Source organism: Neomonachus schauinslandi, chromosome 9 (assembly GCF_002201575.2).
Source record: "Neomonachus schauinslandi chromosome 9, ASM220157v2, whole genome shotgun sequence".
NCBI classification, from domain to species: Eukaryota; Metazoa; Chordata; class Mammalia; order Carnivora; family Phocidae; genus Neomonachus; species Neomonachus schauinslandi.
In genome coordinates, this window is record NC_058411.1 from 85,082,335 (window position 1) to 85,096,055 (window position 13,721).

At 45.6% G+C, this 13,721-nt stretch overlaps 1 protein-coding gene across 2 annotated transcripts in view; it reads right to left on the reverse strand.

Annotated features, from left to right (window-relative positions):
• Nucleotides 1-1,509: 1,509 nt before the first annotated feature.
• SPG11 (SPG11 vesicle trafficking associated, spatacsin) overlaps nt 1,510-13,721 on the reverse strand; it is an 82,251-nt gene continuing 70,039 nt past the window's right edge. The window contains exons 31-40 of one of the 2 annotated variants that reach the window (XM_021695563.2): nt 9,412-9,551; nt 8,317-8,515; nt 7,762-7,899; nt 6,694-6,827; nt 5,860-5,967; nt 4,213-4,381; nt 3,694-3,782; nt 3,348-3,503; nt 2,498-2,649; nt 1,510-2,037 (exon numbers count right to left, since the gene is read on the reverse strand). In XM_021695563.2, coding sequence (XP_021551238.1) covers nt 1,857-2,037; nt 2,498-2,649; nt 3,348-3,503; nt 3,694-3,782; nt 4,213-4,381; nt 5,860-5,967; nt 6,694-6,827; nt 7,762-7,899; nt 8,317-8,515; nt 9,412-9,551 — 1,466 coding nt within the window. In that variant the 3' untranslated portion in view covers nt 1,510-1,856. The remainder of the gene's footprint in view (nt 2,038-2,497; nt 2,650-3,347; nt 3,504-3,693; nt 3,783-4,212; nt 4,382-5,859; nt 5,968-6,693; nt 6,828-7,761; nt 7,900-8,316; nt 8,516-9,411; nt 9,552-13,721) is intronic. The other variant, XM_044918181.1, reaches the window with a different exon arrangement.

A 13,721-nucleotide genomic window follows, 5' to 3' on the forward strand; every position in this document is an offset into this window, starting at 1 on the left:
GGGAACTTGGATCTTGCTGCCAAGGGGTTAAAATTGGGAACCTCAGTTGCTACTAAATCATAGTTTAAAAAAAACAAACCTAATAATGTTGTCATTGTTGCTATCTGATTCCATAGCAGCAGTCACTGAATTGGAAAAAAGGTTGCAACGTGACAAAAATTGTGTAGTATTTACCAGCACCACTCAGTAATACAGCCTTAACCATACCTCCTTGAACTACTTCATAACTTGTCAAGAAAAGCAGTTTGCGGCAAGGGCATGTGGTGTGCGCCTAGTATTAAAATTGCTTTGTCTTAAAATTGAGCGTGAGGATATTAAAAAAAAAATACATTGTGAAGAAGACTGCTTATCTCAGAGTGAAGATACAACGGCTGAAAAGCACTAGCTTGATATTTAAAAATTAAATGACCAAAACCCTCCAACCTTGAAGCTGAAGAAGGTAAACCTCTCCATTATTGCATTGCATTACAACGTGTGGAATCTCTCGAATGCATAGACTGTCTAGTTTCTATTTATCAGACTGTTCTGCTGATGGAGTGCCTCAGATGGGGGAGGGAAGCTCCTTACCTGTTTTATTTCCCTGATTTAAGTGTCTGAGAAACAATTCTCCTTCGTTCTCCTAGGCTGCAGTGGAACAACTTTACCAGGGTTTTGGCATTTCCTTTCCTTTATAAAACATGCTCAGCAAACTGCACCAGTTGACTACAGTTTGGTAAACTGTTAACAATTATGACATCTGCAGTGTTTTATAAAGCAACTAATTTAATAAAATCACTATTGTGAGGACTTAAATTTTGTGTTAACTCCCAAGAGATATTTTTGGAGCGTATAGAGCCGAGCTCTTGGGGATAGAGTTCTCTGTATACTTATAAAGCTTAATAAATGCCTGACGAGCAGTTACAGCTTTAAGACAAAAATGATGTGCCAGGCCCTGCATAGTGTCACCCTAGAGCAACAAAGGGATAGGGCTGCCTTCCTCCTCTTATTTATTTGGGCAAATTGTTTGGTGGTTTAGATACTAAGGCCTAATTTTAAGTCACTAGAAGAGCTTATTTGAGATAATTGAGCTTGTTACTCAGGTTATGGCTGTAAGTAAGCATAGATTGGGTGATCATCTTTATTATATATTTTCTTTTAAGCAATTTAACCAAATTTGTGGTTGGAGTCTTTTTTGAAACCATCAGAGAATCAAAAGCAGGGACAGAACAAAAAATGTTTTAAATTTCTCTTAAATAGGAATTAGGAACCTCAATCAAAGCTCTGTTAGACTACTGAGTGTAAGACAGGACCATCTAAATGATTTGAGGAATTAATAGGAAGCAGTGACTACACAGCAATAATCAGAGCAAATAAAGATTGTTTTAAGGTAGACAAGGGCTAAGATTTCCTTGGCAGTAATAATGACATACAGTGAATTTAAAATCTATTTTATTATAGAGATCAGTTTCTAACAAATGGAAATGTATCATCTGTTCCTTAACTGTGTAAATAATATTAAATTCCTTTGAAACTGGAATCTGCAGGCACAGGTATTCTTTAATCAATATTGTATCTCTAAACAGAAGCCAGCCTTCAGGAAGATGGAGCTTTTGATCTTAATACCAATATCTATATAAAGTGGTATAGATGAACAAGCACTTTTAAATAATTTCCTTGTGAAAATTCTCTAATTCTTTACCCACTATTCACAAAGGACTGGTTATGGTCAGTCCCGGGGTTTTACAACTTGAAGACAAATATCCCCGACGCATTATTCTACTCTGATCGCAAACGTCTGTCGGCAGCTCATCTCAGTACAAGACAGCAGGCACCCAGGTCATCTCGGCGATACCCACCCTCCTCTCATCTGAACCCACCTAACCTGCTAGCATGTCCTTCAGACAGCAGCCAGTCTGAGGGTCCTTCAGCAGCACATTTACAATGTCATAAAATTTGTGTTCATACGCGAGCGTGTAATACAGGTAGACGTCTTCACAGTATGTGAGTAGCTTCTTCAGGTTTTTCACAGCTGTGTCTGCCGGCTGCTGCCGTTTACATCTAGACAAACGAAGAACCTTCGGGTTAAGCTACTGTGTTTGGAGTGAGGACTGCACTCTGACACAGCTCCTCACAAAGGAGAGGATCCTGGAATTTGAGAAATTATGTAAGACTAGGCTTAGGGGATACCAGGTAAGATAAACACGGAAATTATGTCATTAAAAATGTTACCTTCATGCTCGCCTTAGTTGGAATAAGGGCAGTACTCCCAAGGGGGCCCCTGAGGTTTAGGGTTGTCGGTACTTCAGGCAGGCTGAGTAGCTGTCCTCCCGTTTTAAATACAGAGCACTGGGATGACACTGTTCTCATTCATCTGTCTGCCTAAATTTGTTAAACGATCTCTTGCTTCTGGGGATTCTTGACGTCTGCCATCTCAGGCAGAGGCAGCTACAGGCATGTTCTGTTTAGCCATAAAATTCTTACCCATACCTTATCAAAGCAGAGGCATTTTAATACTTACTTTGTGGAAATCTCTTCAAATACACTAGATCTTAATAACCTTTGCTGCTTAAATTCTTCCAGGTAATTAAAGTCTCCTTTAAGAATCACTTGTTGGTAGAGGATTTCTGCCCAATCAGGAACAAAGTCATAGGCCTCGGCCACAATAGAAGCCTTAAAAGGAATAGAGGGGAAGATTCCATTTAGCCCTATTTGATGTAAAAGTAAAGGCAAGCTGTTCTAGAAAACAACTTAATACTGTACATTCATAGTGAATGTGGGCATCAACTATGTTGAAAGGCTCTACGTATTAGGGTTGGGGAAAAGTTTGGTGTTAGTTTGACATCTTCTGTCCTTAAACCCCAAACATCTTGCAGTGTTTTTAATCTTCACAATGCATTAATAAAAACTGCTGAGAAACAATATTTTTCCCACTAACTCAGCTGTGTAATGAACAGGGAAAGGGTTGATTCCCTGGTAACCACTTCTTCAAGGGCTCAGAGCCAGCCTCCCAGAAGCCCTGACTCCCTCTGCTAACCCAAGTGCACCATCCTAGAAACACCGGGGCTAGGAGATGCTCAGTCCTCGGGCAGGTCCGCCCATCCAGCCCCAGCTGTGTAAGGGGCAAGTCTGTGGCCTCGCAGCACGAGGAACGGAGACCGCACCGCCTCACCATTTTCCAGCCTCTGTCCAAACAATATGCTCACAGATACTGCCATGGAAGACAGTTTGGTTTCTCAGCTCAAGTTAAGCTTAGAATTTTCCTGGTTCTGTCACTAGCCTTGACACCTTAGGCAAGTCGCTCGACCATTGGGCCCCATGAGCGGGACAGCAGGAGAGAGGATGCTGGCTAGATTTCCTTCCTTGCTTACCTGGTAGAAGCGAGGTAGAGCGATGAGACAGTCCATCAGCTGGTGGCGGCCCAGGTTGATGAGCATCGTGTTCTGGCCCGTGTTCAGAAAGTGAATCTGCAGTGTTATCAACTTGGTGAGCCGGTGACAGTGCAGGGCCTGTCGCACACAGGAGTCCTGAGGGACAAGGGTAGAGGAGGCACAGGTAGAAAGACTGTTGCCACCTCCCCTGTGAACCTTCCAGCAACTGAACTCCCCCCTTTTGCCCTGAGTTGGCCCCTTCACTTGGAAGAGCCCAGGGACAAAATCAGATCGCACCACAGACCCCAAGCCCTAAGGCCGGGCTGAAGTAGGGCTCTACTGTTACCTTGGCGTAACTTTCCGCCGCATCCAGCATCAGAGTCAGGGCTTTCAGCAGCAGCTGCTTCAGGTGGTGCCCGTCCTTGAGGCTGTCCTCTGTAGGAGAGAAAAGGAAACCTGACGGATGTGTGACTCCCGCGGCTGCTCCCATCCCACTCAGTGATGGCAGGCTGGACCGGAAACAACCCCGCTCACACACGGAGGCAGGCACGTCTCAGGTAAAGGCTATCGGGCCCGAAGCACACACACACTGGTAGGCCGCCTCTAGTTCTCAGAAACATCAAGGCAGGCTGGCCCGGCCTCGGCAGACACACTGCTTCCCAACGGATGACACCGCAGGCGGGGCAGGTGCCTTCCACAAGCCCTTCACACGCCCTTCCACATGCCGTCTGTTAGCAGATGGAGTGGCTGCTAGCAGCTGAAGTGGACAGTATTTAGTCTCCTGGGCTCTCGCCCTTCTTAGCCCTAAGAACCTTGGCTGGCTGGTGGCACTGGCCTGGGGGACACTGCTGTGACCTGTGCTCACCCCAGGGCTGGGACTCGATCAATTTCAGTTGGATGCAGGCAGCTGCCTCGTGGTTCTCCCCGATCTCCCGACACATGCTGAAGCACAGAGCGATCATGTTGTGCTTCTCGCTGTCCCCGGGGCGGCAACGTTTGATGTAGTCCAGGAGGGCTGTCTTCAGGGTGCCGCTCTGCCCAGGAAAAAAGGGGGTACCGAGGTCAACCGGTGACTGCAAGGCAGGCGTGACTGGCTGAGTCCCTTGGTTCAGAAAGTTTCTTAGAAACTCCCCCCAAAAAGAGAACCAAAAATGAATACAGAAGTTGATGCTGCCCTGAGTATAAGAAAACAGGCACATTCTCTCTGCTGGTGTAAATGTGAATGGTAAAACCAGTCAGAAGGGAGAACCGAAAAGATGAGCACATGTGCCTTACTCTAGCAATTCCACGTCTAGGAATCGATCCCTTAAGAAATAAGCAGAAGTGCTGAGATGCACATAACAAAGATAAATTTTAATAGCAAACAATTAGAAATAATCCAGATGTCCAAAACAAGGGCTAAGAGCATACCATGTAGCCATTAAAACCAGTGTTGATTTGGAAGATATTCATGACATGCTTATTAAGTGGCTCTTTCATATCTACACAGCATGATGAAAGTTTTGCTAAAACTGTGTAAAAATGTATGTATCTATGTTTGTGGGTGCCTGTGCATAGAAAGGGCCTATACCAAATTGTTAGCAGTGGCTGTCTCCAGATGGTCAATAGACAACAGAGGGCTATTTTTCTGGGGCGTGCTGTTTTCCAAGTGTCTTTACGCTGAATATGCATTACTTTTGTAATCAGAAAGAGTTATTAAAAGAATATTTACATGCAGAAACAAAAATGCCTCAAAAACGATCTTAAAAACCTGGGGTATCCTGAAGGTGTCCCTAGGTCCAGGACTCGCTCCTCTCCTGACAGTGGGACTGGTTTGTCCTGAAACTAGCCCAGCACTGGGGAGAGTTTTTCCGCTTTGTCTCTTTAGTCCTGCTGGGCTGAGCTCAAGTTCCCAGAAGCCAGAAATGTGCCTCGGTTTTTAAATCTTCAGAGGTACAATAGGCTGAAGCAATGAATTGGCCAAATGAATGACTTGGAAACAGAGGCTCTGTAAATGACATGCCTGGTGTCACACAGCATGCTGAAGACAGACAGAGCCTGAAGGCCGGGCAAGTCTGGTCTTTGCTCCCAAGCCTCTTTTGCTTCTGACCCTCCTATGGGTCATCACCATAAATCGCTCCACAGCCTTCCAGGCCCAGGCCTTGGCATTCACTCCCTAAGGCTTTCTCATGGTCCCCTGAAAACTCTCCACTTCTGAGCTGCTTAATCCACTTCCACTGAGCTCACGGAAAGGGTTCTTGCCCCGCCAGAGCCGGCATTCAGACAGGTGATGGAGGCTGAGGTGCAGGCGCACTGACTCCCTTTGCTCCTCATTGAACGGCTGTCAGCATATTCGCTAGCTGTCTGAAGCCAACCTGAAGCTACGGCTTCCAGGGCTTGTCCTAGGGAGTTCTTTAATTCCCTCCCTCCATATCCGGGGCTCCACCCTGGTTAGGATGATTCCGGAGAAGTCGGAGACTCCTAAATGTCCCTAGTATGTGCCATCCTGGAGCTCAAAATACCATACACCTACCGGATCCAACTTCTTCCTCATCAGCACTTCAAAGTAGTGCTTTTTATGCAGCAAGTCAAATATGTAGGTCATCTCGTTGTACCTTCCCATGCCAGTGAGGAGACGCACCTGAAAGGGCAAGGGCCGCCTGCGTCAGCCTCGGCTGGAGTTCTCTGAGCCAGCCCGCCACTACCCTCCTGTTTGGTTGCTTCCAGATGCCAAGCTCCAGGGGGCAGAAGGGCTAATGCCAGGCTGCCATTCTTCACTCCCTTGCTCCCTTCCCATGGACCCAACAGGGGGCCTCCTCCTCTGGAGGATTCAGAAAGGCTCGTCACTGGGACACCAGGGGCTGTTGCCACCTCTGTCGTGTGTAAACATGACTGTAAGTGCCGACGTGCCATTGGTGCCCAGGGGCTTGCTCAGCCACCAGGGGCATGAGTGGTCAGCTCATTTCAATTCAGAGATCACACTGAACCTTGTTTCGGGGGGAAATACAACTGACTTAGCCCTCTAGGAAAACTAACTGCCCTGGCAAGCGGGTAGGCCAGCCCTGGAGCATGGCAGTGTTGATTTGGAAGATATTCATGACATGCTTATTAAGTGGCTCTTTCATATCTACACAGCATGATGAAAGTTTTGCTAAAACTGGAGCGATTTGCTAAATCCTCTGGAGCGATCTCTGATTTTGACAGCAATCATAACCTGGAGCAGGGTTGAGCTGCCCACCCAAGTAGGGAGTGGTATCCAGATGGGCAAATTCTCTAAGACCTCACCAGCTCTGAACTGGCTGCCAGCCTATCTGTTCTCTCAGAACTTTCCTCAGAAAGGAGGGTAGGGGGTCAGGGGCTTACATACCATCAGCCCGTACTCTTCATTGGGGGCCAAGTGTTTGTCCGTGAGCAGCCGGGCAGCTTGCAGGACCCGGATGATGCCCTCCATGTGGCATGTCAGCGTGAAGCAGTGATGGGCCAGGATCAGCAGCTCCGTGGCTGGGGAGGTGAGGCGGTGGTAAGACAGGATTATGAACCTGGGCAGGAGGGGGAAGGGGCCTATACAGACAGCCTGTCTGGAGAAGGGCCCCCCACCAGTCCTCTGAGATCCTTGACCTCACTGGCTTTGGAGTAGAATTTGGCAATATACACATACAACTTTAAAAATGGGTATACTCTTGAATCAGAAATTTATCTTAGGGACATAATCACGGATGGGCATATAAACTCGCCTGTAAGGATGTTTGTCACAGTGTTTGAAACAGGAGAAAACTGGAAGCCATCTTAAGGTCCCAAATTAGGGTATAAAAATTTTTAATTCTATGAGAAATACTGTGTAACCACTAAGAAGGATATATAGAAGAATACTGTCATGGAAAGATGTTAATGACAGCATGTTCATAAAGTAATTATAAACAGTATACACAGGATAATGCCATTTTTGAAAAACTGAAGCCTACAGACTTGCATAGGAGAAGATCAGAGGGACACATACTCCCGAATGCCTAGAATGAACTAGATACTGTGGAAAGCTAGCAGGCTTTGAAGTCACAGAGTCTGGGTTCCAGGAACTCCTCCACCACATGACAGCTACAAGTTAATCAACTTCTCTGAGCTTCAGTTTCCTCCTAAAATGGGGATGGTGATCGCCACTTTGTAGGGTGAGGGAAGAAGCAGCAGCAGCTAACCACCGCACATTACCAGGTGTCTTTTTGTGCGATTCTACAGTCAGGGCTGCTTTTCCACCGTTGTTTTCTACATTTTCTTCAATGAACTGCTGGCTCTCTACCAGGAACTTATTAACCATGCTGGAGGGGCAGGGATCCAGAGCAGGAACAAGGATCCAAACGGAGTTTTGGAAAGGCTAACGCCAGCAGACTTCTTGGAGACCTCCGTGGGCCCCAAGCACGTAAGAAAATGGCCAAGAACTTACTGCAAGACAGTTCCCCATGGGGAACGGAGGAAATCTTGTCCAACAACTTCATGCCCACCAATGTGCGGTCTTGACACAGCGTAGTCAGCTGAAGAAATGTCTGGCTTTCCTCTGCTGGGGTGAACATCTGCTTCTGTCCTGTACGTAGAGAAAGATGGGGAGAAAGGTGCGGCTTTAACCTTGCGAGCTGAGAGCAAGGTCAGAGTCCCCGGCCGGGAGGCCCACTCTGCCCAGGCCTGGGCACCGGAAGGGGATGCCGAGGGAGCCGCCGGGGCAGTTCCCTGCTCTGCTGAGCTCACGTTCCTTGGCCTAGTGTCACCTCACAGGTCGGCAGGGGTTCACCAGCTCAGAGAAAGGCCCGGCCGCTCTAAGCATAATCGTAAAACAATAAACGAAAAGCAACAACGACAACGCCACGTGTTCTCCCGACAAGTGCAACCTGGCAAGGCCAGAGGGCAGCGTGCAGGAGGCACAGGAGTGTAACCCCCCACTCCTTACTGCTGGGACCTTGAGAATGTGGCCTGAGAGGCTGGGGAGGCTGGCCGCGTAGGGCACCTGTTCCCTCCGATGGAGTCAGCAGCTCCCGGGTCACCTCTTCAGCCACAAGGTCAGCCACCATGTCCGGCTCGAGGCCCTGGGTGCTGAGGAAAGCCTGGGCGCGCTTGCATCTGTCAGGCCGCTGAGAGGCCAAAACCGCCCGGAGCACGGCCTCGCCGTCCTGAGCGGCCACGTCTGTGTAGGGACAGCCCAGCTCCTGAGAGGAAAGCAAAGTCAGCCAAAGCTCCTGGGAGGAGCCCGGAAAAAGCCAGCAAAAGGCAGCCCTTTCTGAAATCCCACGTGGACTGACGGACTCCTCTGTTTGCTGAGCTTAAAGATCCCTCACCCCGAGCAGGAACCTTAGAAGCAGCAAGCACCATTTTCTAGTCCGTCCTTTCACTTCACCAATGAGCTGAAGCCAAACAAGAGAAAGGCTTGTCTTCACGAGCCATCAGGTGACTTAACATCTTGTTGAACACTGAGCTTTTTAAATGTTATGAAATGTAAGAAAGTTGGATAAAAAGGCAAGAGCCCCTCCTCTACCGTTCCCGTGGCCGCAGCAAAACCCTCCATCTCCAGAGAAGCCCTTCCAAAGGGCCTTAGTGCTTGGCATTATTTCTCTTGTGCTCTTCTGCTTCTTAGAGTCTATTATTTTTGCCCCTCAATCAGCACGAAGTCACAAACAATTCTCGGCTGCTCTGGTTCCTGTCTTTATAGTCCTCACATTCTATTTTATTTTATTTTACAACTTATTTTGGGCTCTCCCTCATAGAAGTCCCCCAACAATCCTGCAGCTAACTAAGCTATCAGGGCCAGAAGGGACCGCGTCATGTATAGAGGGAGAACCAGGAACCCGGAGGTGTGAAATGTCTTGCCCTCGCTTCTGGCTGGCTGGGCCACAGCCAGGACTCAAAAGGCCCGGCACTTGGCCTGGCATCCTCCCCAGTATTCCCAGAGATGCATTTACAGGGGCCAACGTCCCGATGAGTGATCTGCTCCCACATCATGATTATCATGTGAAGGGCCAACTTGGCAGAATCCAAAATCTACCTCCAACTTCCTGCTGCAGCTCCCCCACTAGCTCCCCCGCGGACCCCACCCTTGGGCACGTACCTTGGCAAGTTCATACAGACACAGGACCTGCCGGCAGTAGCTCTTCCCATGAAGGCATTTGCTTGTCAGAGTTTCCAGATTAGTCACCACTTCATCACAGGGGGGCAGCATCACAAATGTTTGACTATCCAAACTTGAAGCTGGAAGCAGATACAGGTCTGAGGGGGACCTTGAGCTGGCAAGTGGAGGCCTCTCCCCAGACCCCTATGACACTAGCTCTCTGCTCACAGCTTCCTCCATTGCACCCCCACGACGCCCCCCTGGATCTGGGCCCACTTCTGACCGGGCCCACACCCCACTTCAACTTATTTCATTGCCGTCTTCCAGGAAATTCCAGCTACTTCAGAGGCCTCATAGGCTACAGAAGACTCCAAGCCACCTAATGAACACTCTAGATCATCACCAAAGATGTCTGCTAAACTCTCTTCCACACACCCTTCCCCTTTCTTCTGATATCACATGAGTCACCAGGTCTAGCTGTGTCTCCGAAACACGTCCCTGGTCACGGCCTCCATTACAGTGTTCATGACCCTGCGTGTGAGAGGCTGCGGCCGGCCCTCCCCTCTCTCCATGTCAATCTCCCACAGACTCAAGAGAATCTTTCCAAAATGCCAATCACAAAAACCAAGGCTCATCTGGATAGAGGCCTGAAAGGCATGATAAAAAAAAATTAAAATCCATTCCTGATTTTAAAAAAGAAACAGGGGCGCCTGGGTGGCTCAGTCATTCAGCGTCTGCCTTCAGCTCAGGTCATGATCCCAGGGTCCTGGGATCGAGCCCCGCATCGGGCTCCCTGCCTGGCGGGAAGCCTGCTTCTCCCTCTCCCACTCCCCCTGTTTGTGTTCCCTCTCTAGCTGTCTCTCTCTGTCAAATAAATAAATAAAATCTTTAAAAAAATAAAAAAGCTCTCAGCTGAAAACAGAAGAAAATGGTCTTAATTTGAGAAAGGGTTTCTATTAGGGAAAAAAATGTAGAAAAGAGTCACACTGTTCCTAATAACAAAAACAAAATTGAAAAATTTAAGTATGTAACAATAAAGTACTGTTAAGTAATAAAATTTTAATTTGAGTAAAATTATAAGTGCGTATCAATACAGCATTAAATAAATATCAATACAGCATTAAATTAAATCCATACAGAATACTCTGCAGCCATTAAAAAGAATGAGGTCAATATATGTGTACTGACAGGAAAAAATGTAGAATAATGATATAACTTCATTTTTGTAAAAAAATAAAAGGGGTGTATGTGCGCATGTACATGTGTAAACCCACACAGAGAAAGTGACATGTACCAAGCACGTAAAAGACGTTATTCGGGGGAACGTGGTGGGGGTGGTGTCGACTGGGTAGATGACTTTCACCTTGAACTTTATGCACTCCTGTACTGTGATCTGTTACACTAAGCATGTAATACTTTTGCATTTAAGATATTACACATTAAAAAATATGCTTTAAAGACCAAAAAGTAAATAGCAACTCAGACTGTGTAATTCCCTGCTTAAAATCCTTCACTGGGGTTCCAGTTCTAGGGTAGGGAGAAGCAGCTCACTACCCCATTCACTGCTCACCCACTGGACTTGGGAAAACCCGGCACACAGCAGACAGCACTAAATGACACAGATTATCATCTTTTCCCCTCTAGTAACCTCTAGCCTGAATGCAATGCTGCCTGAAACCCAAAACCAAGCACTAAGACTGACAGAGAGCACGCACTCCAGGAGCAGGAAAGGGAGCTCCTGATGCCCTTTCTCTCTCATCTCAGCTCCTAAGCAGCGCCCAGACTGCGGTGGGAGGGGCCGAGGCAGCAGCTGGTAAGATCCCAAACTCAGAGCGGAACCTTATTTTTAGATTCGAGGTGTTCTGGTCCAAGACAATGCAGTGAGCCCTTGTTTCCTTTTGCATTATCCTCCTGTCTGCTGGCCCAGGATGCGGGCGTGGTCAGGGACGTGCTGACAGAATGGGGGAGCTAGGACTCCAACTTTGGGCCAGAAGATTGAAAAGGGAAGCCTCAGGGAACCAGAAAATACTTGGGAGAGAGAGTCAGAAAGCCACGCAATAAAGTTGTTTATAAACTCTAGGGCTCACTCCCAGGCTTTGCATATGGAGATCTGCTCCTAGTCAGCGTAGCAAGACCTGAGCACCTAATTCACAGCCTCCTACCGGGCTGCAGACTGATCTCAGGCTGTTGCATACACACACCTCGGAGCTGAATGGCACCACAAAGGCTTTGAAATCCGAACTGATAATAGAACCACAGTCTACAGAGAGTGGGTTGGAACTTGTAGCCCACACCTAACCAGGTCAACTGCCTGCTGAAAAAATTAAAAAAACACCATTCCTCATAAGATTTAAACAAGACCCAGAGTCTCATAACATACTAATCAAAATGTCCAGGATGCAACTCAAAATTACTCAGCATACAAAAATGCAGGAAAATCTCAATTCACAGGAGAAAAAACAATCAACAGATGACACCTAGTACTAAAATGACGTAACTGTTGAAATTACCTGATAGTGTAGGCAGCTTTTTTACAAATTGTTACAACGAACAATTATAAATGTTCTTGAGACAAACCGAAAAACAGAAAGTCTCAAAGAAACAGAAGGTATAAAGAAGAATAAAATGGAAATTTTGGAAGGGAAAAATAACTGAAATTTTAAAATCACAAAAATAAACTCAATAGCAGCATGCAAATACCAGAAGAGTCAGTGAAATTGAAGGTGGACAAACAGAAATTATCCAATCTGAAAAAAAAAAAAATCCAATCTGAACAACAAAGAGAAAAAAAATGAAAATAAAAATGGAATAAAGTCTAAAGGACTTGGAGACAGTAACAAAAGTTCTGTGATTTGGGTCACTGGAGTCCCAGGAGAGGACTACGAGTATGGTGCTTTGAAAACATAATGTCTGAAAACTACTGAAATTTGGTGAAACACATAAACCTAAACATTCAAGAACGTTCAGTGAACCCCAAACAGAATAAACCCAAAGAAATACATGCCCGTCAATGTATAATCAAACTACTGAAGACTAAAGGTAGAAAAAAAATGAAAGCAACCAGAGAAAAATGCATTATCGATAAGGGAAATGATGATTCAAATGACTTGCAGATTATTCACCAGATACTATGAAGATCAAAAGGAAGTTCTACAATATGTTTTAAGCACTGAAAGAAAATAATGAATTTTCTATATCCAGCAAAAATCATCCTCCAGGAATGAAGGTGAAATAGACATTCTCAGATGAATAAAAACGATGAAGAAAAACTAAGAGAATGTGTAATTATAATTATTCTCTTGAGTTTTTAAAAATATGTTTTTTTGGTTGAAAGTAAAAATTCTAGCATTGTTTGATGGGGTTTTCAATGTTATGGAGATGTAATATAAGGCAAGTAGGGGCACCTGGGTGGCTCAGGTCAGCTAAGCGAAGGACTCTTAAGTTTAAGCTCAGATCATGATCTCAGGGTTGTGAGATCAAGTCCCCCATCATGCTCCCTGCTCGGCTCAGAGTCCGCTTGAGATTCTCTGCCTCTCCCTCTGCCCCCACCCCCCCAGCTTGTGCACATGAGCATGTGGTCTCTTAAAAAAAAAAAAAAAAAAAGTAGGACATAAAGGAAAAGAAGTGACCCTATAGGTGGTAAGGTTTCTACATTCCAGCGGAGGTAGTAAAATACAGCTTTTAAGTGGGCTGTAAAAAGTTACGAAAGTTTAATGTAATCCATAAAGCAACCAATGAAAAAACTATGCAAATATATATAGTCAAAATCTGAATAAATTAAAATGGAAGAGTAAAAAATGTTCAAATAACCCAAAAGGCAGGAAAAAATGTTTCCTCAAAAGCTACAAACTACCAAACTCTTCAAAGATGAAAAAGATAACCTGATTAGTTGTATAACTAAGAAAGAAATTAAATTTGTAGTTTAAAGTCTCCCAAAACATAAATCTCCAGGTTCAGATAGTTTTACTAGTAAATTCTACTGAACAGCTAAAGAGGAAATAACACCAATTCCATTACAATGTCTTCCAAAGGAAACAAAACAAAACAAAAACAGTAGAGGAAGGAGTGCTTTCCAGCTCATGAAACCAGCATTACCCAGATGCATAAACCAGACAAAGACAGTACAAAAAAAAAGTACAGGTCAATATTCCTCATGAACATGAATGTAAAAATTTTCCAAGTAGAAAACTGATTATAGTAATGTATCTAAAGAATAATGCACTATGACCAAATGGGATTTATCTTGAGAAGACAAAGCTGGTTTAATATTTTAAAACTCAATTAATGTAATCTACCTAATGTAATCAATT